The 23,221-nt window shown below is 61.0% G+C and overlaps 6 protein-coding genes across 6 annotated transcripts; 2 read left to right on the forward strand and 4 right to left on the reverse strand.

Moving 5' to 3' along the window:
• Positions 1-1,446: 1,446 nt before the first annotated feature.
• A1Q1_05131 (uncharacterized protein) lies at positions 1,447-2,730 on the reverse strand (the record flags this gene model as incomplete). The annotated part of the gene is made up of 1 exon (XM_014321938.1): positions 1,447-2,730. One exon carries the CDS (start codon positions 2,728-2,730, stop codon positions 1,447-1,449), a length of 1,284 nt encoding a protein of 427 aa, XP_014177413.1.
• Positions 2,731-7,554: 4,824 nt separating this feature from the next.
• A1Q1_05132 (NADH-ubiquinone oxidoreductase 30.4 kDa subunit) lies at positions 7,555-8,951 on the reverse strand (the record flags this gene model as incomplete). Its single annotated transcript, XM_014321939.1, has 6 exons — positions 7,555-7,602; positions 7,860-8,000; positions 8,048-8,129; positions 8,199-8,374; positions 8,449-8,741; positions 8,843-8,951. The coding sequence occupies 6 exons, from the start codon at positions 8,949-8,951 to the stop codon at positions 7,555-7,557; spliced, it is 849 nt and encodes a 282-aa protein (XP_014177414.1).
• Positions 8,952-9,877: 926 nt separating this feature from the next.
• On the forward strand, positions 9,878-14,174 carry A1Q1_05133 (uncharacterized protein; the record flags this gene model as incomplete). Its single annotated transcript, XM_014321940.1, has 4 exons — positions 9,878-10,409; positions 10,458-10,760; positions 10,843-10,964; positions 11,007-14,174. 4 exons carry the CDS (start codon positions 9,878-9,880, stop codon positions 14,172-14,174), a joined length of 4,125 nt encoding a protein of 1,374 aa, XP_014177415.1.
• An 853-nt stretch (positions 14,175-15,027) lies between these two features.
• A1Q1_05134 (uncharacterized protein) lies at positions 15,028-18,111 on the reverse strand (the record flags this gene model as incomplete). The annotated part of the gene is made up of 5 exons (XM_014321941.1): positions 15,028-16,052; positions 16,115-16,585; positions 16,696-16,769; positions 16,879-17,382; positions 17,426-18,111. The coding sequence occupies 5 exons, from the start codon at positions 18,109-18,111 to the stop codon at positions 15,028-15,030; spliced, it is 2,760 nt and encodes a 919-aa protein (XP_014177416.1).
• A 1,035-nt stretch (positions 18,112-19,146) lies between these two features.
• Positions 19,147-21,149, forward strand: A1Q1_05135 (lipid particle protein; the record flags this gene model as incomplete). Its single annotated transcript, XM_014321942.1, has 6 exons — positions 19,147-19,350; positions 19,401-19,443; positions 19,507-19,746; positions 19,790-19,844; positions 19,950-20,229; positions 20,310-21,149. The coding sequence occupies 6 exons, from the start codon at positions 19,147-19,149 to the stop codon at positions 21,147-21,149; spliced, it is 1,662 nt and encodes a 553-aa protein (XP_014177417.1).
• Positions 21,150-21,193: 44 nt separating this feature from the next.
• A1Q1_05136 (L-mandelate dehydrogenase) lies at positions 21,194-22,938 on the reverse strand (the record flags this gene model as incomplete). The annotated part of the gene is made up of 4 exons (XM_014321943.1): positions 21,194-21,336; positions 21,384-21,690; positions 21,757-22,743; positions 22,813-22,938. The coding sequence occupies 4 exons, from the start codon at positions 22,936-22,938 to the stop codon at positions 21,194-21,196; spliced, it is 1,563 nt and encodes a 520-aa protein (XP_014177418.1).
• Between the last annotated feature and the right edge of the window lie 283 nt (positions 22,939-23,221).

A 23,221-nucleotide genomic window follows, 5' to 3' on the forward strand; every position in this document is an offset into this window, starting at 1 on the left:
CAGCCGCCTTGTTCTCAATTGGACGGCGCACGTCGCGACTGTCGCGACTGTCTTTTACCTCTGGTCCTCTGGCCGGCTGGCCGAGGCGGAACACGCCGCCGTTCAAGACCAAAGGCCCACACTGGTGATGACCGACAGGCCGACATAGACACTGCAGGCTGCCTCACGGCGCGCCAGTGTGGACGAGTATCCACACGAAGCTTGTAATTGAAGGGGAACGAGGCCAAAAGCAGACAAGTACAGTATGCAGACAAGTATGGCGCGGGAGCAGTCCCCAATACCAATACCGTACGTGCAATGCCTGGAGTTGGAGGAAGCAAGCTGGATTGTTTGGAGAGTTGGGTGGTGTCTTCCAGCGCGCCAGCGCCCAGCCTAGCGTTGGCCCAGCGTTGGCCCAGCGTTGGCCGTCGGTATACTGGCACGCCTGGAGAGCACTGCATGCACTGCACGATAGCCAGGCCAGGCTGGCCAGGCTGGTCCCAGTCCAGCCCGTACGGCCCGTACGGGACCCAATGTGCCCAATGGCCAATGGGAGAACTGCGTTCGGCCCAAAGGCATGATGCATAACATCTGCCTCCGCTAGCTCCGCTGCTCCGCCAGCTTCTTACCCTGCGATTTCCATGTCGGCCTGATTCCACCACACCGCCTCGCCCGCCTCGCAAACCACACAACACACAATTCCTACCCTCTTCAGCTCGAGACTTCCATGCTGCTTCTTGATGTACTTCTCCTCTTCTTGTCGCCGTATCCCGAACCCCGGCCAGCACGCGAACTTGAGTATTACGTAGATCTCGGCGATGCACCATTGTGGGTGTTGGCCGACCGCTCCCCACCCACCTCCTTGCGTCCCCACTCCTCCGCACCCCGACCAGTTCCGACCAGTTTCGGGCAACTCACTCACCGCAGTGTACTGCCTCATGTTAGGTTGTCACCTCTGCTTCGCCGAGTCGCGTCTCAGACACATGCACGCGTCACTCCCGAAGCGTTACCAAATCTCAGTCAGAAACTCATTACCGAAGCGCGGCGAAAGTGCTCCAGAAGCCCCCTTCTCCGATCAAATCATCTTGCCCGAATCAAAGTAACAGGTTTATGGCTTAACATGGCGGGTTGGCTACACCTTTGCTCGGTGGGCTACGGGTGGCTAGTACTACACACATATGGATGAGAAGAAGAGTTTACGAAAAACAGCTACTCGATACGCTTTCTTTACGCTGATACGCTGGCAGATACTTGTGGCAACGATTCGAGATGTATACACAGTTGATGGAGAAAATTGTTCGGTTGTTGATGATGGTGTTGGTCGATGCGATTATGGATGGTTGTAGTCTGCTACGTTGGCTACTTTTCGCGCGCGTGCGCCGTCGTCGTCTTCGTCGTCTTCGGGTTGAGATGCAATGGGGAGTGAACTCCCGCTGCTCGCTGCTCGCTTCGCTCGCAGCTTGCAGCTCAGATCGACTTCCGGCGCCACCAGGTCACGCTCAGCTTCGACCACACCTTGTCTTCTCGAGGAGACGAGGGCAGGCCCCAGTTAGAGATACGCTCGATGCGGACGCGGTTCTTGCTCGGCACTGGCTGGACCTCGTGGACGTTGAGGACGTCGTGCAAACCGTACGAGTCGCGCTTGAGATCGGCCATGGACTGCGGCTCCGGGGTGGAGTGCTGCATGACGCACTTGGGCTTGGCGGGGGAGTAGCTCGACGCGCGGGATCCGCGACGGCTGCGGGGAACGACCCAGATGATGCCATCGTCGTCGAAGAAGGGATCGCGCTCGGGCTCGTCAAAGAGCGTCGTCGCCGTGCTAGAGAACGTCTCGACGGCGGGCGAGGGCGGTCCAGTGCACGCCTCGAGGCAGGGAAGGGGTTGTGGGGACGGAGCATCGAGGCGCGCTTCGACGAGAGCAGTGTGGTTTTCCACCTTCTTCAATGGGGCACCGAAGCCGCCAAAGGCGCTGAAGACAGAGTACCGGTGCTCGGTCGAGTCGGGGCGAGTCTCGCTTGAGCGGGCCGACTTGGTCGATTTGGCACGCTTCGGCGACTTGGAGCGGGAGGAGCGGCGCGGCGGCTCGTCACTCTCGGAGCGGCGGAGGCGGGGACGCACGAGCGAAATGCTCCATCGCTTGGCAGAGGGTGATGGCGGGGTGCTGTCTCGTCGCCTGTCGCGGCAGTCGCGGGTAGGGGCGCGGTACAGCTCCGTGCCAAAGGAAGGCGAAGGGTACAGGCTGCAGCTCGAATCCCGGGTCAGACGCGGGCGCGACATGGTAGGTGTCGCACTGCGCGGGCACTGGTACAACGGAGCGGGCTCGATGAACTCGGCGAAGGCGCTGAAGACAGAGTACCGGTGCTCGGTCGAGTCGGGGCGAGTCTCGCTTGAGCGGGCCGACTTGGTCGATTTGGCACGCTTCGGCGACTTGGAGCGGGAGGAGCGGCGCGGCGGCTCGTCACTCTCGGAGCGGCGGAGGCGGGGACGCACGAGCGAAATGCTCCATCGCTTGGCAGAGGGTGATGGCGGGGTGCTGTCTCGTCGCCTGTCGCGGCAGTCGCGGGTAGGGGCGCGGTACAGCTCCGTGCCAAAGGAAGGCGAAGGGTACAGGCTGCAGCTCGAATCCCGGGTCAGACGCGGGCGCGACATGGTAGGTGTCGCACTGCGCGGGCACTGGTACAACGGAGCGGGCTCGATGAACTCGGCGAACTGGGACGCACTCAGCGTTGGGGCGGAGAGCAGGGTCGCCATGTCGCCACCGAAATGAGGTTGAGATTTAGTGATGATGAGATTGGGGTTGTGTTTACGCGCTAGAACTCGGGAAGCTTGAAGCTTAGGGTTGACTGCGTGCGCTGATCACTGGGGAACGCTTGAACTTTGCGTCGAGGCTCCGAACAATGGGGCAGTGAGTGTTGGTGGTGGGAACGGTGGAAGCGGGTGGTCCTTTAATCTGTGTGTTGCTGAGGAAAGAGTGGGAGGGGATGCGGGCGGGCTCGGATGGAGCGTCGGGGGTGTGTTGTGTGTGGGAAGGAGGGGACAGCTGAACAGATGTGTGGACGGATAGTTGTCAAGTTTGGAGTGCGATGCAGAGATGTTGAAGAGGAGGCGTGCTTAGGTCCGGGGGAGCTCAAGTTTATGTTCAGTTGCCGGGTGGGTTGCCTGTCGAGGTGGGAGGTGTGTGCGGGGGTGTGATCGAGGTCTGGGTGGCGCAGTGCCAGCGAGGGGTGAGACTGATTGTTGACGCTCGTCCGCGCCGCCGGTTCCTTCCAAATGTCCCTAGATGCTAGCACCAGATGCGTCGGGTGGTGCAGGAGCTAACGCTGCGCGTGGTGGCTCGGGTGGCTGCAGGCCGTTGAGCCGTTATGCTCGTGTGGATCTTAATCTGGCGTGCAGGATCGCAGGATCGCGCGGGAATCAAGGGGCGCACGGGCGTCGACAGATGCACGAGGCGTGGCGAGACTCGCAACAGACTCGGGTCGTGTGGGACGCGGTGACTAGTGCTGTTGCGCTCGAGCGCTCTGGCGTTTGGCGTTCTGGCGTCGTTTGGCGTGGTCTGGAGCGCCTCCGTGCCAGGATCAAGGCGCAGCGGGCGTGCGGGGATTCTTTATACCGCACACGGAATGGGTCGCACAAGGTGGCGCACGTCCGTCTCAGCCGTTTCCGTCTCCGTAGTCCGAAGGGAATCGGGATCGCGTTGGCAGTTGGCAGTTGGCAGTTAGCAGCTCGTAAAGGCTGGTGCTGGTGATGGCGGTGGTAGGTGCGTGGTGGTGGTGCTAGTGTGATGCGCAGAGATCAGTGGTGCTCAAGGGCGTGCAGTGGTCAGATCCTCTTTTTATTTACCGCTGGGCGCGTTGGCTGGCTGCGTTGGAGCGTGCGTCGAGGTTCAGGCCTTGCACGCTGCCCGCGTGGGTCGTGGGCTCGTCCTGGGTCGTGCGGCAGCGGCTCCTCGGACGACGGGACTAGCCAGGTTAGGCTGCGTAGTGTTGTTCCTTGTGATCCTGTGATTCTATCCTGATCATCATTGTATCATAGTGACTCCCTCTGAGCGGAGCGGCGAGCCCGCAAGGCCGAAGATGGTAAACATGGAGTGATGATGCTCGCTCGTGGTTGACTCGCAGCTGGAGCCTGAGCTGAGCCTGAGGCTGCCCGCAAGAATGCGCAGAGAGCGATGGAGCCTGGCCATTTGCCGCAGCAGCCTGTCCTCTTTGCTCCTGCAGGAGAGCTGGAGAGCCCAGGGGGAATGTGAGATCTCGTTTATGGCATGACGCGGTTGACGGTATTGCCCTCGTCACATGATGTCCGGGGTGGCGTTTTGGCCTTTGGTCGTGTGCCTGCGTGTTCTACCAGCCAACTCTTGCAACTCACCGACTTCACCACTTTTGACACTTCGTATCGCGCCTGTGCCTGATCGTAGCCGTGTAGCTTTCCCTTGCAGGTACTGCAAGATACTGGCCAGCGTAGCCTCTTGCAGGCGAGACATCGCAGGCACCACGAGATAGCCAGCCAGCAGGGGCAACATTGATCTGTTAATCTGCAATCTCCCAGGAGCAATCTGCAATAATGTGGTGCCCCCCGATCAGCAATTCATCCACCCCTTCCCTGGGTCCTGGGCCGGTGTACGCTTCTGTTAGTCTACGCTGCCCAATTCACTAGCGTGCACTTGACGGAATACGGTCTTCGGATGCAAGCAAGTGACCCCGTGGTCTCTTGGCACTGGCTCAGGTGAAGCTCAGGTGAGCTCGGTGGGACAGTGGGAACGCGCAGCCGGCGGTGTCCTTGTCCCCGTGCACACGAAGCCTTCGAGTGTACGCGAGCTTCGAGTGCGGAGACAAGTTAGCTGGAGGCGTAGATTGGCACACCAAAGGTGCCAACCTAATCGCGCTATTCTCCGCACTGGAACCGACCAGCGCAGCGTGGGTCCATGGACGTTCAGTCATTGAGAATAACATCGATCGCAGTGCTAAGCTCGGGGAGCGACGATCCGCAGTTCAGACCCATGGCTGGCCATGGCTACCTAAGGGCAGACGGAAGCTTCCATGGCATCCTTTGCTGTGCCTGCTGTGGCGTCTCCCGTCACCCAAAGCCGAGTCACACTTGAACCACCTGAACTGCGACACTGGCAGTGGTAGATCCGTCAAACGTAGAATTAATAGAAACAGATACTCCGCAGATGCGCAGAGCGGTGCTGTTGGTCGCTGTTCGGATAGAGGTGCACAGTTGTGCCCAGTTTGGATACGGACGGGTTGAATCAGAAGGGTTGGGTCGCCGCGAAACGGCGGTCTGTCCCGTGCACCCACCCACCCGTGGCCAGACCCGCCTGTTCGGATCTGAGGGATCTGCGTCCTTTCCGCGCTGCATCGCTATCGCTGGATTCCGGAGTCCGGACCCCCGGTAGGCTGGTCTGGACATCTGCGATCTGCGAGGCTATGCATTCGCATCGTGCAATAGGGATCCAGAAACATAAGATGGGCAGGAGTGGGTGATGGTGTGAGGGTAGGCATCACCAAGTCAGCACTGATCGCTGCGTGAACCGCACACTTGACTGCTCATGATAGCCAGGGTGGGCTCTCCTCCCAACCCGTTCTGCCTCTCGCCAACGATTCAATAGCTTGACATGAGGCGCCAATTCTTCCATTCTTCCAGAACGCCGGCAGCTCCAGAACGTCCAAACCTGCAAGCTCACATTCCTCATTGTTGTTGCACGTGATGCATGTAGCGGACTGAGGGATCCGCTCCTAACGAGTCGTGAATGCTCATGTTCTGTGCACGAAGAGGCACTAGCGTGTCCGAGTGAACATGGCTGCAATGATGTGATATGTGCGACGAGCAGGAGACGGGACTCCTAGCGCTGGCAGTCCCAACAAGGGTCATCGGGCTTTCGAGCGTCAAGCCTCTGCTCCATGGTGGCATGTAGTCTCGCGGACGAACGTGCAACTGAGCGTACTTCAGTCTCGACACTGTGTTCGCGCGCAGAAAGTCAAATAGGATCGGGCTATCGCCAGGCCCAGGCGCCCGGCCGCCAGCGCGCCAGCGCGCCAGGCAATACGAAGCCATCCGCGCGATGCGATGTATGAGATCAAGATCTCGGTCCGAGACTGGGGTGCCGGCGGCTGTGGTGACTGATCAGATCAGAGCCATGGAGCCACTAGCGATCAGCCGCTAGAGGGCCTGTCATCAGCTGTCAACACGATTGACACGGTTGACGCGGCAGACTCACTGCGTGCTGCATGTGTGTCCGCTTGGTACGCATGGCGTCTAGTGCATAATGATTGATTCATGATTGATAGCGATGGCAGGACGAGTCCAGGCCTAGACTCAACTCGACCGTGCTAAACAACACGCGTGTTCTCGCGTTCTCGTGCGATTGAATAGACCGCCACTTCATAAACACTCATCCGTTTCACCAGCACCTTAGTTCATACGCGCGCACTTTCACACGCCCAAGTATGCCTAAGGCCTAACATGCTGCATGCAGGCAGCCGGTAGCCATCACTCAAGCCACACTGAACCATGTGGGGGGGGCAGACGCCGGACGCCAATCTAGCTGCCTAGCTGCCGCTCCGCGCGGACCTCGTTTGCGGCCAGTCGACACATGCGGGGCCACAACCGCATGGCCGATCTCCGATCCCTCGTCCGTCGCGGCCTCGCACTCGGCCTCGCACTTCCAGTCCATTGATCATGCAGAGACGTCAGCACTGAGATACAGTGCTATAGTCGCTGGGAGCGGACTTCTGCCAGAACTGTAAGAAGTAGCGAGGACCCCACATTCCGTTGGCATTGATCCATTCATCACTCGTTTGTCGGAGACAGATTGCGTTGAGGGCCGAGTGGGCGGAGTGGGCGGAGTGGGCGGGGCTGATGACGACCAGGGTGCTTGGAGAGAGCCCGCTCCACTCGCAGACGTTCTGACGAGGGCGTAAACTCGGGCTCGCCCGAGAGCATCTGACACTCACGTCTGACCTGTTCGACCTGTTCGACCTGTTCGACAACGCCTCCCAAGCCTGGCCGCGCCTGCTCCACTGAAACCATTGACCACTCATACCTCACTTCGCCTCACACCGAGACTCCCACTCCACCACTGTGCAATGTGGGCCGGGTACCTTTTCTGGCCCTTGCTTTGGGATAGCTTATCGCGTATTTTCGCGTACCGTGACTAGGATTTCGAACACCTCGTAAAGACACACGCGCCCACACACCCATACACCCACACGCCCACACGCCCATACACCCACACGCCCATGCTCACACTCCCACGCCCGCGCGCCCAGCTTCTGCGGCTTCTGACTTCGGCGGACTGACACCTGACACCTGACACCTGGCGCTCTTGTTTCGAACCTTCCTCTGAGACCTCGCGACTCCGGACACACCGGAGCTCAGTGCTAATCTGCGTCAGAGCGCAATGCACCGAGCTGTGGAGGCTGCAGGCCCGCGCACTCCCTGCTCACGTCCCTCGCTCCGCGCTCCGCCCCTGCGGGGCGTCGGGGCGTCGCCCGCCCGCTCCACCTGCTTCTAGTAGCACGAATGCATTTTGTAGTTTGTTGTGTTGTTTTCCCTATCCTGCCAGTATCAAATGCTCTACTTCTTCTCCTCGGCGGGGGGAGGGGGAGGGGGGATCTTGTAGTTCTGCAATGGTCAGTGATGCTTTGGGGGGCTTGGGAACATGGGAGTCGGCGTGGCCCGATGCGGCAGGTGCGCGTTGCGGGGATGTGGTGAGGCAACCGAAGAAGCATGCCGACTTTTGTCTTGACACTCCACTGCCTCAGGCAGATCATGTGATGCCGGTCCGGAGCCGTAGACATCGGCACTGCAGGAGTCGATCTGTCACCACCTCATCCTCCTGATAACCGCGCGACTGCCCTCTCCCTGTCAGTCCTACTCACCTCCGGGGTTGAGGGCGTTCCAGAACCGACCTGCTCCCAAGGCGAGGCAGCGTCGGCGAAGTTTCGGAACGCCTGGGTGAGCTGGAGGGGCTCGTAGACAACACGCTTCTTCTCCTCGTCGTACCTGACCTCGGAGTAGCCCTGGTCCTGTCAGCTTGCGTTCTGAGCACCATACAGCTGCAACTCACAGTGAGAGGGAAGTCTTTCCTCAGGGGGTGGCCCTCGAATCCGTAGTCGGTAAGAATACGGCGGCTGATGTCAGCTGAAGCTCTATGCACGGCTAGCTGTTCGGCGCGCCCAGCTGCTAACGCAACTGAGCCGCACTCGATCTCCACTCACAGGTCGGGGTGTCCGGCGAAGAAGACACCGTACATGTCCCAAACCTCACGCTCGTACCAGTTGGCACCGTTGAAGACGGGAACGGCGGAGGGAACGGGGGTGGTCTCGTCGGCGTAAGTCTTGACGCGGATGCGCTGCTGGTGGGCGACCGAGAGGAGGTTGTAGACGACCTGAAGCTGTTAGATCCGTACAGTCGAAACATTACGGCCATCTCTTATCGACATGGCCGCGCATATGTCCGATCACTCACCTCGAAGCGGTGCTCGCGGGTGGGGTAGTCGACGGCAGTGATGTCCGAGACCTGCTTGAACTGGCACTGCGTGTGGTCACGGAGGAAGGTGAGGACGGGGATGACGGACTCGGGGGCGATGTAGAGAACGAGCTCGTCCTTGTAGACGGAGAACTGCTGGATGTACTTGGGCAGGCAAGTAGTGATGTACTGGCCGTACTCATGCAGGGGCGAGACCTGGGACGCAGAGTAGTCGGCGGGGTTGACACCGACGGGCTCCTTGAAGGGAGGGGCGGAGGGCTCGTTGGTGGCCGCTGGGAAGGTCAGTACGCGTTCCGAGGCATGTCATCCAATCGACAACAGGCAATAACAGAGCCGAAATGTTACGCCGGGGTGGTTGTCGGTTTCAACGTACCCTGGGCGAGGGCGACCGAGGTGCGGAGACCGCGGGCGACGGCGATCTGGGCGGGGCGGGCGGCACGGAGGCCTCCGCGGAGAGCTGCGAGCGAGGACCGGGCAGCCATGGTGAGCTAGAGTGGTGTCTGTGAGGTGGACGGAGGTGGTGCCGACTTGGGTTTGAGTGAGTCCGAGTGTGCGACGGCCAGCCAGCGCCCAGCGAGCCAATGCCACGGGGACGGTGTTTCGGGGATTCACCGCTCACCACCCAGGGGCGTCCAGCCCAGCCAGGATGGAGCCTCCACCCAGGCTGACCCAGGCTGGAGGATCGGCTCAGGCACGTATCATGATTCAACGTCGCGTGGTGGATTGCAGCCGTCACCAGCCAGACTGCCGTGAAGCTTGGCTGGTTGTATTGGCCGGTGGTAGTGGTCGGGGCTGTCGGTAGACTTGGCTGGGCGCGGATGGATCGAATGGACCATGGACCTGGGGCCTTCCGTTACTCCAGCTTCCAGTGACCATCACCGTACGCAGCAACCACCACTAGACACACCATATTGTCCTTTCTGAGACGCACGCTCATCACCATCAGCCCGATCCCCACCACCACCGACCCCGGGCTCCCCCCCTTTGCTTCCCATCCCCTCCCTCCTTTCCTCCTCGCCTCCTCGCCAATTCTTTTCAAGTCGTCGCCACCACCACCCAACATCAACGACTCCTTCCCAACCCCCCGACGGTCCACCCACATCCTCCACCCAACCCAGCCTATTCGACCCATCCCGTGACTGACCAAACGGCACTCAGTCTCAGCCCAACGCTCGTCGTCACCGGTCTGAGAATCACCTATCCTCTCTGGTCACAGACACACGCCTTCAGTTCCACGGCGTGCACTCTTGCTTGCTTCCCGATGTACGTTTCTCTCAAGATCCACCCCAAACTGTTCCCTCCCTGCGGCGCCCACTCCATGGGTCCATGGCTCAGCCTGACCGAGTCTTAGCACCAACGTCACCGCCTGCCATCCAGTCCAATCCGCTGACATGCACAGGAGCCCAGCATGAGCACATCCCCTTCTCCCTCCCCCCAAGTGCATCTGCATGAAGCGCCAACAACCAACAACGAGAACAAGTCCGTGAGTGCGAGCGGCGGTGACGCGCCAGCGGCGGACGCGGTCCGTGCGCAGGAGCCAGATGGCCCCGCCGCTCCTTCGACCTCTTCTGCCGTCGCCGGCGACAAAACGGGCGACGCTACAGGCGCAGGAACGACAGGTCCTTCCGGCGGTCTGGACAAGCCTGCTGCAGCGCCCGACAATGCTGTGAAGGAAGATGCGAAAGTGACCGCCGCTGGGCCCGAGCCGAGTTTGCGGGGACACACCCCCGTGGCCAAGACCTCCGACGACAAAGCAAAGGGCGACGGGTCGCCCTCCATCCCAGCGACGCATGGACCTCGCATCCCCACCCCTTCTTCTCGGACATCGACACCTCCCCTGCATGCTACGGCCGCTGGTAAGAAGAAATTCAGCTCCGTCAGTGTCACAAAGGAGTTCCTGAGCAAGGCGGCCAGCCCAGCACCGGCTGCGGCTAAGCTAGGTGAGTAAAGGATCTAAGCTTGCCGGAGCAGTCCGCTGACGAGACAAGTGCGCCCGGTGGCCGCAGCTGCCCCTCCAACAACCCATTCCAAGCTACTCTCGACCAAACTCACCACTGTTCCATCATCCAAGCAAAGCACGTCACCCAAGCCACCAGCCACATCTACCAGTTCCGCGACGTCTTCACCGTGGGCTAAGCCTGCTGTCTCATTGCCCGAGGGCAATGCGCAACTGCAGCACCCGATGCCGACTCGCGGAGGCAATGTGCCCAACGTGGCCATGGGATCGGGGCAGGGGATTGGAAGCGCTGCAAGACGCGCCTGGGGTAATGTGTCCTCAGGCAAGAAGATGGGTCACTTATCGAGAGACTTCCCCACGGCGAGCGAAGTCGCTGAAGGTGAGCTCCGCGTAGACCTTCCACGCTGACATCACAGGCAAGCGGGCGGCAATGTTAAGCGCCCAGGCTGTTGCGCAGGCTGAGGCCGCCCACAACCAGGCCATTTTGCAGGGATTGAACGAATTCACCCATCTTGAGCCCAATACTCACCGCTGGGACGTGAGTGTCTGCTACTGATTCCAGTGAGCTGACCCTGCCTAGGAAGAAGAGGACGACGACGACCCCATTGACTTTGGTGACGGGCGCACCTTCCCGCACGACCCCGAGGACGATCCAGTGTCAAAGCAGGATCGCTTCGCAGATGACTTTGACCGCAGCTGGCCTCGGAGCTCCACTTCCCCTCAGCGCCCGGGAAAGATCGACTCCAGTCGTGTCCTGTTCAATGCTTCGTCAAACAGGCTGGAGCCTCATGCCGGTCGCCAACCTCCTCAGTCGCAGCAGGGACCGCCTGCGAGGATAATGTCGCGTGATGGACCCCATCACGGCGAACGGCCGTTACCGCCTCACCTCGCCGATTCCGGAGGCGCTCAGTCGGGACGCATGCTCCCCCCTCACATGGCATCCCAAGGTGCTCATCAGGCTCACGCCAGCGCCGGCCCGCCGCCTACCCGATCGTCATGGCGCACTGAGCGCGAACCTCCTCACCACCAACAACAGCAGACGATGCCTCCTCAGCGTGGAAGCGGCCTGTCGCCCCTGGCCCAGCGGGCGCCTCTGCCGCGGTCACAACCACCTCACGCAGCTCCGCCGCCAGCCGCATCTGGCCCTGGACATGCGCCACCCCCAGCGCCCGCCCCAGCAACGGCTGTTCCGATGCCCGTGGAGCCAGTTTCTGGCGAGACCCAGGCCGCAGAAATGCACTCGGCTGCGGAGAAGGCGCGCATGCGCAGACAGCAGGAGGAGGCGGAACGCGAAGCTGCGGCAGAGCGGGCTCGCAAGAAGGCGCAGGAGCTTGCCGAACGGTTCGGCAGCAAGCCGTCAACAGCGTCCAAGCCGTCTGCGCCGAGTCAGCCTACCCAGGCCGCGCCTCCCCCGGGACTATCCGGGAAGCCGGCGCCTCCGCCCGGTCTTGGCCATGCGGGAGGTGCTCCTGTGACTATTGCGTCTCGCCCGCAAGGTGGAGACCCGGGCCTTTCTCCGGCTGCTCAAGGCGTGCATCTGCCGACGGTCAACGAAGCTCACCCAGCCGACCGGGCCACCTCTTGGCGCCGTGTTGGACCCGTGGTTTCGCCTCCGCAAATGGACGACGTCCGAGGAAAGAACCGACGACGCAGCTCCGATCACCACCAGCAGCGACCGGACATCTCGCGCGACTCTCGTCGTGGTTCTGCGCGCGATGTGCCCTCGGCGAACCAACGAGCTCCTCGCGATGCGCCGCCGCACGTCGGTGACCACCTCCCTCCATCCATTGGCTCCATGCCTCACAAGCCGAAATCTCCTGCGCCGGAACCCGAGATTGCGGCGCCCACCCCTCACTCGTCGAAGAAGGAAGCCAACTTTGATGCCATGCTGGCGCGTCTGCAGGCAGCCATGCAGCAGACTCGCCTGTCGCCCGTTGTTGGCGAGGAGAAGGATGAGCACGAGCAGCATCTTGCCGCCCGGGAGGCAGCCCTGAAGGAGCTGCAGGAGTCGGCGACCCATGAGCCGCCAGCAGAGAAGAAGCAGCCTCAGCTTGTACCGCGGCCAGTTACCTACCCTCACTTACCGCCGGACTACTTTGACGCAACGCAGACCGGCTTACCGCGCTCGCCGCCTCCAGCCTGGAGGCAATACACTGTGAAGATTCCGAAGCCTGCGCGAGCCACGTTGGGTTCCATTCCCCGCTGGCGCCTCAAGGGCTTTGACTCGTTCCCTTACGTCCCCAAGGGCTTCTTGCAGACGTACGATCCTCCCATTGCGTACTTGCCTGCGTTCTCTCTGGTTTCGGACGTCCTGCTGCCGCAGCCGATCGGACGAAGATTCGCTCGTCACGTGCCGACTGGTCCCATCGTCAGCATCTCTCCTCGTACTCTGCAGCCATTCGAGAAGAAGCAGAAGCGGCGCGCCACGTTGGAGGCCCGTCCGGCCGAGATCAGCAAGCCCGCGCCCACCGCCGAGGCCGTTCAGAATGAGGCGTCGATGATGGCCACGACCGACAATGTCCTCAAGTCAATGAAGGACAAGGAGCAGCTTTTCATGGACAAGCCTCCCTCCCAATCTGGTGTGCGGTTCATGGTCTCCAGTGAGCACGAGGGCGACAGCCTTCTCGATGAGGTCAACAAGATGAGCCTCGAGCACATTGGCGAATTGGAGGACAAGTCGGCCAAGCCAGACATGGCCCAGCGCCGCCCCAACACACCGCCGAAGGCTACTGCTCAGCCGTCGACGTCGCCGAGTAAGGTTGCTCCGGGACCGTGGGCCAAAGGAGCCCTGTCCTACAACCTTGCCTCACCGGCGAGGGTCGCTCCCCCTCACGAGCACCTCAAGAGCGTCTGGGAGTCGGCAGCGGACTCCAAGCCCAAGACGACCCCCTCTACCCAGCCCCAGAGTTCGGTGCCGAGTCAGCCGGACACACCGCTGTACCCGTCCCTCACCGCCCCCTCGACGGCATCCGAGTCATCTCTCAAGCCGGGCGGCTACGGCCAGTCGAGCTCGTCTGCCTTCGGCATGCGTTCGGGCGTCGGTGGCAGCTTCCAGTACCCGACCATGAGCTCGGGTGCCACGAGCCCCGCCGACGGCGGCAGTGGCATGGGCATGCAGTACGGCCTGATGGGCCGCAATGGCGGTGCCAGCGCGTCGCCCGCCGGCGCCAACGGTTTCCAGCAGGGTCTGTGGGCTCCTTCGTTCGGCAGCCCCATGACCTCTGCAGGATACGGCTTTAACTCCGCCTCCGCGACACCAGGCAAAAACGCGCTGCACGACAACAAGTCACCCCAGATGCAGTTTGCCGGCAACAACGGCGCCGGCAAGGACTTCAGCGGCGACTACCGCTACTCGAACCAGCAGGGCAGCTACCAGTACCCACAGCAGTTCCGACAGCAGCAGAACATGTACGGCCATGTCGGGTACGGGGGGCACGCGCACGGTGGACACGGGTTCGGACAGCAGATGGCGAACCGCGGCTCGCACGGGCAGCACGCCCAGCACGGCCCGCACGGGCAGCAGCACGCCGGCGGGCGTTTCCCGAACCACAGCCACATGGGCCAGGGCGTCATGAACGGCGTCTCGGGGGTCGACTACCAGATGGCCTACGACCCGAGCTACTACCAGGGGCAGTACGGGTACGGAGCGGGCGTCGGGGGTGTCGGGGGTGTCGGGGGCGGAGTGGGAGGCGTAGGCGGCCTGCAGCAGCAGCAGCGCGGCGGCGCCAACGGGCGTAAGCTGTGGTAAGCGGCGAGCGCCGAGTGCCGCAGGCGCGAGGGCGCGATGCCCCCAGCTCCAGCCGAGCCACAAGGCGAGGCTGTCAGCCCTCAAACGGCCGGACAGCCCTGGCACGTTCCCCCGACCCATCACACCGCAGCAACACCACCATCCAAGCCAAAGCAGACGCAGAGGCACACAACATCAGAGTACAGACACAGACGAGGAGTAGACGGCCATTTCAGAGGGCCAGCAGAACTAGGGCCAGCAGGGCCAGCAGGGCCAGCAGGGCCAACAGAGTCAAGTCCCGAGGGGCTCACAGGTAGTATCCCACAGATTACAACGCAGCTAGCGAGGCGTTCGGCGGCGTTGCGACGCCGTTCCACTCATCATTTGCTATGAATAAGACTTTTAATCCATGTGCGCGTGTGCGTGAGCGGGCTTGCGAGGGCTGCGATGTTGACTGGGGATTACACTGACCACATTATGACGAAGTACGAGGAGATGGTTTCGTCAGGTACTGTAGGGCACAGTGCACAGTGGTAATCGGAGCGTGGTCGGAGCGTGGCGTTGCACGCGTTGCACGCGTTGCACCAGTACCAGTCCCAAGCAACGTCAGTGCTGTGTCTCTTCCATTGCAGACCGTGCAGACCATGCACTCCTCGCTCACATGCAGACCATGCAATGCTCGCTCCCATGCAGATCCTACTCCCCACTCCCACTCATGCCCGGCTCCATGCCATGCCATGCCATGTATCAAAGTGCATCAAGAATAATCAAGATAATTACGCAAGGAGAAAGAAAACGTTACAGAAACCAATGGTATATATACGCTACTAATGCTTCGACTCAAACCTCTCTCGTTACGTCATTAGAGCGCATGCTAGAGCATATCGGGCGGCCGGCCCACGACCTTGACCTTTCCGTTCGAGTTGAGGAACGCGTTGTTGGTGGTAGTGAGCACGCCCGCGTCCACATTGTCCCTCATCTCATGAGCTGCCATGCCAAGCGTGTCCTGGGGGAGCCAGACGGTGCGCTGCGGATTCTTCGTCGCGGGGTGGAAGAAGGCGGCAGGGTCGACCCCGCTCGGCGGAGGAGGGTATACCCCCGGACCGCCGGGGACGGCGAAGAAGGCCGTGTCCTCCTTGTCGTCCTCTGGGTCTACGCGCGTGCTCGTGCGCCCCAGCTCGGCCATCTCGATCGACTCCTTCGCTATCGACTCTTGCGCGCGTTCCTTGGCTATCGCCGGCGGAGAGGGCGGGGGGGTGTCGCCCTGCGTCCCCGGCTGCCAGTCTTGCGCCATGCTGTCCCACTTGATGTCCTCCCACGACTTGGTCGAACCGCGGCGCGCAGCCGGCTTCGGCTCCGGGAAATAGTCGCCCTTCGTCGACGAATGGTCGCCCTTGCTCGAGGAGGGGTTCTGCGATTCGGACGAGTACTCGCTCCGCTCGTTAGGCGGGGTCGGGTTCAGGGGCGTCTGCGACTTGGCAGACACGAACGACTCCGAGTCGCCCTGCAGCTTGTTGCTGCTGCCGTGCGGACGGCGGGTCAGGTGCGCAAGCGAGAAGGGCACCGAGTCGCGCAGCGGGCCGTATGCGTTCACGAGCAGGAAGTGCACCGACGCCGTCGCGGCAATGAGCACAACCATGAGCGCGCCCTGCGGCACGGCGGACACGTGCTGATTCTCATCACGCGCAAGGAAGAAGAGCGCGCAGAGACAGATCTCCTGGATGTACAGACCGACAAAGACCTGCGAGACCGCCTTCGGGAAGAAGAGACCGCCAGTGTCCTCGGACGGGCGCTGGAACATGACCCAGATGTACTGGTACTTGTACACCCAGTAGGACACAATGGCAAAGACCGCACCGAAACCGTTGATCACGGGCGAAATAATCATATACGCGCTCACTGAGTGTCAGTTAGGGGTTGGGCAACGAGCAACTCACTGATGAGACAGTAGGCAGTGAGACGCGCAAAGTCGGCACCAAATGTCGGCGTGGGCATACGGTAGCGGGCGTTGAAGATCTTGCGGGGCGTACCTCCACCAAGAATGACACGGACGTAGTAGAACAGAAGGGTGATCGGCGACAGCAGCACACCAACCGCACCAGTGAACTGCGTGAGGATCATGGTGATGAAGAAAGTCGATGCGGACGGCATGTTCTTCGCGAGCGTGGCGGGGACACTGGCAGGGTTCGCTGCTAGCTCGGGCAAACTCTGGATCAGACCCTTCGAGAGCGTCACGGTCACGAAGGTGTTCACGACGAGGTGGATGAAGAACCGCGTCATGACGTCGAGCTCAACCAAGTTCTTATTCGGCGTTCCAGCAAGCGCGGAGAACTGCCGGTAGATGACGGGGACCAACATGTTGAGAACAGCGAGAAGGATAGGAGGAAGCACACCAGTGATGACACCCTGCAGCAGCTTCTTGCCGAACGAGTCTCCGAGAATCCACGACATCCACGAAAACTTGGACGTGAGCGACGGCGCACTCGCCATAATACCGAGGAACGAGGCTGGCGTCAGCAACGGAACAACAAATAGCACATACACAGGGGCACCCAAGCGATAATGATGCCAAAAGTCAACGCCCAAGAAACAACCGTGCGGAGACGAGCCTCGTAGCTGTTGATGCGCATGTTCTGCCACAAGATGTTAGACGGAGCCTGCTCAATGAAACGGCGGTTCATCTGGTACCTGGTCGTCAGTCACGTCGTCTGATCGTCACACGTACGGGACCTGGTAGTTAAGACACTGGTGCGCCATGTGCGCCGCGATCTGCTGGTTGAAGAGGATAAAGGCCGAATTCAGGGGCGGGTAGTTGTCGCCGTCAATGCCGACCGTTGCAATGTCGCGACCGAGCTGGTCGCGCGACTTGTCCAGCTGGTCGGTGCACTCGGCGATCTCCTTGCGGGCCCAGTGAATCACGTCGACCTTCTTTCCAATGCCGAGCCAGCCGAGCCCGATCGGGGACCAGGACGGCTTCAGGCGCATTGTAGGACGTTGGGAATGAGGGACGAGCTGGTCCGCCAATGACAGCGCCGAGCCGTCCGTCGGTGGCTTGGTCGCTGGCTCGAGGGGTGCCGGCTCCTTGCCCTTCTTTTCGGCCTTGGCTGCTTGCTGCTCGTGCTTGTGACGGTACTTCCACGCCTTCTGAACGAGCTGAACCTGGGCGTTTTCGAGTCTGTTAGACGCCGCCAGACGCCGGTCATACAGGGATGGCATCTCTTTCAGGTTGCTGATGTCAGCCAAAAAGTTCGACTTTCGCATCATGTGCTCACCGATTCAGCCACACCGTCTTGACACCCCCGGGCAGGAACGAATAGAGCTGTTTCAGCCGCTCCTCGTCCATGTACTCGAGCGGAATGCCAGTGACGAGCACCGTGCGTGCCTGGGCGGTCTTGGAATGCTTTGGGGATGTGAGGTAAGTCTGCCGAATCACGAGCCACTTCCTCATCTCCGTCCAGATGAGGTAGATGATCCAACCGTTGAAGACCCAGGCGAGAATCAGGTGAGCCCAGTATCTGTCTTGCTTATTGAGCGCAATGTTACCAAACGTGAACTGGTCGAGGCCCTGGCGGCCCTCGCGGCTCGAGTTGACAGAGTCGACCGGCAGTAAAATTGCCCATGAGACAAACCAGATCGGCACATAAGCCTTGATCATCAGCCGAAGGAACCGGACAAAGACATAAGGGTCGACACCGTTCTTCCGCAGAATCTCGTCCGGGTCGGACATGATGATTCGCCACAATGGCATGATCAGATTCTTGCCTAGCGGAACCGCCTGCTGGATATGCGGTGGAATGTACGTCCTCGGCTCGTACACGCCCTTGATGAGCGGACGCAGGACAAGCCATGCGATGAGCTGCGCGCCGGCGATGGCACCGTTGAACGCGAAGGACGTCAGGAACGACTGTGTGTTGGCCGACAGGGCCTTTTCGCGACCGCCACTATTCTCGTCAGTCATTGTTTGAACAGGTCCACTCACTCATCGAAGCCGCCGGTGCTGTTTGACGCCGTGTCGTTCATGGTGGGCGGAGCGTCGTTACGACGAGGCCGCGATGGCCAGAGATCGCGAAGTCAGGTGGGACAAACTAAGGCCGGATAGGAGGGGGGGGGGGGACAGGGAGCGAGAGTGTAGGTAGGCGGCTGGGTGCAGTGTCGAAAGAGCCGTGTGTGTTCGTAGAGTGCAAGAGATAAGAAACTGTGCAGAGGGGAAAGTGGAGAAAGAAGTTTGGTTTTGCGCGAGTGTGTGTGTGGAGAGAGAGGGGGCGGCGAGGATGGGGGTTGGTTGTGCGCTGCGATTGCGGGCATGGGCTATGGGCTTGCGGTCTTGTGCAGGAATCAGGAACACGGTACATGGACAGAGGGAGCGGCAGCTCAGTGTCTGCGCTTTGACGGAGCGCGCACCGGCGCGATAGAGGGTGTGGTTAGTTCAAGGGGAGGGGAGAGTTATGTGAGGGGCCGTAAGGGCAGTGAGGGTTTGGGCGTGGGGTCAAGGGCAGCGTTAGTGTCTTGGCGGCGCGTGGATTAGAGACTGACAAGGGTAGGATTAGATTTATTTAGCACTTGCACACGCGCCTTACCTTTTGTCCTTGTAATCCTTTTTTGCCAAGGACGCGCAGCGATCGGCTGAAAGCTTATTGTGGCTTCAGCATCCTCCTCGCACTCCCATTTGACTCCCCCCCTGCCCGGCTCTAACCCACAGGGTTTTACACCCAAAGATCTCAGGGAGGAGCAACCGCAGGGCCCGCAGCGAATCACTGCCACCCACCACCGTACAGCGCGTTATTCCCCTCAGCGCCTGACACGCTTAATGACGCAATTACCGTTCAGAGCTAACTTTTGCCACCGCGTGCTAATCGGCCTCCACCGGCTCACCAGGGCTAGTCACGACTCACGCACTCACTCGTCGTCAGCGACCTCGGACGCGACTGCTGCGACATTTGACACTGCCTTCCTCCAAGCACAATTGGTCTTCCTCGCTATTGTCACCTCGACAATGGCGACAGACGTCCATCTCTGTCTCCTCCTCCATGGCCTCTATGGCTCCCCGTCCAACCTCTGGTGCCTCGAGGAAGAGGTCGAGAGGGCTCACAACTCGGCCGGATCCCATCTCGAGCTCGTTGTCCTGAACGCTACCTCCTACTCTGGTCCAAAAACATGGGACGGCGTCGACGTCATTGCCCATGGCGTAGCACAGGAGGTAAGTCACGCCTTCCTTCGACACTGATCGCAGCTCGACGCGGAAATCAGCCGGATCGAAAGCGACGGGAAGCGGGTCGTCTACTTGAGTGTGGTGAGTGCTTCGAGCTGACGGGTCCGCGCAACAGCTAAAGCCAGACTGGCTATTCTCTTGGAGGTCTCATTGCCCGCACACTCATCGGACAGCTCTACGCCCGCCCGGGATTCTTCGCTCGCCACCGCCCGGCCTACTTCTCGACGATCGCGACACCGCACCTCGGCGTGCTCCGATACGGGTCATGGCGGAGTGCATGGATGCACGCAGTGGGGCAGCACATGTTCTCGCGCACGGGGCAACAACTCTTCTGCCTCGACTCGGACCACGGCGACCCCTTCCTCGTCGTGTTGGCTGATCCCTGTGAGTGCAGTCCATCGCTGATCATGACCGTGCGCCCCCGCAGCAAGCGGCGCGCCGATCACCGCAGCCGTGTGCCGTGGCTGTGTCGACGTCCTGTCGTGTGTGCGTCGTCACCTGTGTCATGTGTCAAGTGTCATGCACATCACATTCCCGATGATATCATTCACCAGTTTATGGCTGACCGCAGCACGCATATACTACAGGGCACTGGCGCAGTTTAGCCGTGTCCTCTTCATCGCGAACGGTGTCGGCGACTTGACGGTCCCGTATTGCACCGCGGCGGCGGAGCGACACGACCCGTTCGTGGACTATGAAGCTGGTCGACTGGGACTAGTCGTACATGACCACATTGTCCGGAATGTCTTTTCGCCGCAAGAGGAGGACGAAGTGGACGCGATCGTCGGCGAGACGCTCGTTCCAGCGGCGCCGACGCGACCATGGCTCCCGCCAGTGTTCTACCTGCCGTACCGACCAGTCCGATATGTGAGTGCAGGGAACGTCCGAACCAGTCTTGAAGGTTGGCGGGCTCTCCCCTACGACCTCTCCGCTCCTGCTAACGACAGATCCTCTTCCCTCTCATCCCCATCCTCATCCCCGTGGCCCTCACGTTCGCCGCAGCCGCCATGGCCGTTCATTCCTATCACTCGTCGCGCCGGATCCGCGCCTTGGCTGTGCACCATGACCATCACCACCGCATATTCGGCCTCGAGTCGAGCGACTATGACGTCTCCGGGGACACGCCAGCGATCACGCGTCCGGGCTCTCCCTCGTTGGGTGGTAGCACGATCCGCGGCTCGGTGATGAAGGAGCTGTACAAGATGAGCGCGGGCGAGACTGACGACCGGGATACCAGAGAGGGCACGGCAGACCCATGCGAGGTGTGCGAGGACGCGGAGGAGACGGGCGACGCGGACGGAGGCGAAGGCGGACCGATTCTGGCGGAGACGGGGGATGTCGACGCCGGTCAGCCTGCGGGACCAGCGCTCGTTCCACCGTCCCAGCCAATCCTGACGAGTCAGCAGGAGGCTATGGTCACGGCCCTGTCCGCTTTGCCTCAGCTCGAGAGAGTCGTCGCGTGGTTCCCAGGCGTCTTCAACGCGCATGCTGTCATCGTCGCGCGCAACGCCCGCATACCCCGATGGTCATGGCAGGGCATCGGCCGCTTCGTGATCTCAGAGTGGGCACAGAAGTGCGTCTCGGCAGTGCAAGCTGCCGCGGGGCGACCCGAACCCGACTTCAGCACACTAGCTTCTGAGTTCTCAAGAGAAGCGAGTGAGGCCATGGACGTCGACACACCTACAGAGAGCAGGCGAGGGAGCAGGGAACCGACAGCTATCGAGATCAGTGTGTCCGAAATGCGGCCATCACCGAGCGACAGTGAGCGGAGTCACTCGATAGCCTAGACATAAAAGGAGCATACGAGCTCCATATCATGCATTGCATTGTTCTACTTTGTGTCGCAAGGGTGATACCACTTGGGCTTGTTCCCACCGACCCAAGGCCCATAGGGTCCGACGAGACTCGGGGTGAGCTGGTCAATAGTCGCCGCGCCACAATTCCGCATCGTGTTCGTGATCTCCTCCTCGAGAACTGATCATTAGTTGCGAATCCGCTTTTGCTTCCCCAGTCATACTTACTTTCACAGACGCGCTCAGCGCCAGCCTGCCCATGCGTCCCATTAGCATACAGGAACGGCCGTCCTAACCCAACAGCCTTGGCACCAAGCGCGAGCGCCTTGACGACGTCGGCCCCGGATCGGACACCACCGTCGATCATGACGTCGACCTTGTCAAACGTCTCGGGGGCGTACCACCTCAATTCGGTCAGCACGTCAATCGGCGCAGGGGCGTAGTCGGCGCTGCGGCCGCCATGGTTCGAGATGATCACCCCGGAGACGGCGGGATGCTCGCTGGCGAGGATGAGGTCGGGGACGGACTGGAGGCCCTTGACGATGATGGGCAGGGAGGTGTGTTTCTGTCGTCAGCACTTGTTTCTCGGGCAGAGGCTCACCCGGATAAAGTCAATGTCGTCCCAGACCAGATGCGTGTCCTGATATCCAGAGATCGCGGCGGCAACACCAGCCCCCTGCTCGCCCTTCGCGCTGCCCACGTTGGAGGGCGGGGGCTCGAGGGCCGTCTTGGCCCTGCGGTCCAGGGTGCGCTTACTCTGCCACGCCACGTCGACCGTGAAAATGACAGCAGCCACACCTTCCTGCTCCACCTTTTTCAGGAGTTCCACACTCCTCTCCCGATCCTTGTTCAGGTAGATCTGGAACCAAACTTTCTGGCCCTCCTCCCTCGCTTCCAGGATCTCGTCGAGGGGACAAGACGCATTGATGCTGATCGCTTGCACGATGCCGTGACTCGCCGCTGCGCGGGTGAGGTTCAGTTCGCCCAGCGGGTGTCCCAACCGCGCCATGGCGGCCGGACAGATGAAAACGGGCATGTCCATCTCGGTCCCGCACACTGTCGTCTTCAAGTCTCCCTCGTCGATCTTGCGGAGCACGCGGGGACGGAAGAAGTAGCGCGACCAGCTGGCAATGTTCTCGGTGTATGCTGATTCGGAGTCGGCCGCACTGGCATAGTATGCCCATGCCGCCCTTGGCAATACTTTGTGGGCCCACTCCTCAAAGTCGGACAGCAGGAGGAAACTCTCCGCCGGGGGGAGCAGCGCCCTCTGTGCCGCGATACGTTTCTCGTCTGCCTCTTCTTCGGGACTCAGCGTCGATGCGGGCACGGTCGAGAGGTCCACGGGACCCAGGTGGCACTCAGGCGGCAGAGTCTTGAGCACACCCGGATGGTGGATTGGCGCGAAGATCCGTGACGCATCCGTGCCGGCCACTGCTAGGATGGAGGAGGTCCCGCCGGGATGGTTGGGCAGGAAGGTCGTCACGTCGTACACTTCCCCGTTCAGAATGACCCAGCACGAGTCCTTGGACTTGTGCCTCTGTACTTCGTCGTAAGATATGCCTTTGGGCGTGTTTTGGGCCGAGTCAAGCTGCAATCGGGGGGTCACGATGTATGCGACTGATGCCTGGGGTTAGTCAAGAAAGCTAGGGGGACTCACGATGCCGCCCGCGCCGAGGGCGATACCCGCCCACGGGATGGAGCGAGCGCGAGGGGCAGTCGAGGCCGTGCGCCGCAGCGCTGGTTGAGCGCTCCGAAGTGCCCTTCGTAATGATGGCCTGAACATGAGCAGCTGCAAGCTGTGAGCTGTACGGTGTAGTGTGACAAAGTTGCGGACCGCGAGTGGCTTGGTTGAAGTGAGTTTGTACCCGGTACCCGGCCCGGACACCCGGCGCCGCAAGTGTCACGGCCAAATCCGTGCCCACCCAAGACGCCGAGCCCTGCAGTTCTCAGCCAAAGAAGACCATGCATGAGCCAGATCCAACTGGGCCGTTTTGGCCAGCGGGCCGTGCAGAGCGGCACAACACGGGTGCAGGTGGGCGAGTGAGCGATTGTGTATTACGGCCCGA

The sequence above is a fragment of the Trichosporon asahii genome (assembly GCF_000293215.1).
Source record: "Trichosporon asahii var. asahii CBS 2479 unplaced genomic scaffold scaffold00071, whole genome shotgun sequence".
NCBI lineage: Eukaryota > Fungi > Basidiomycota > Tremellomycetes > Trichosporonales > Trichosporonaceae > Trichosporon > Trichosporon asahii.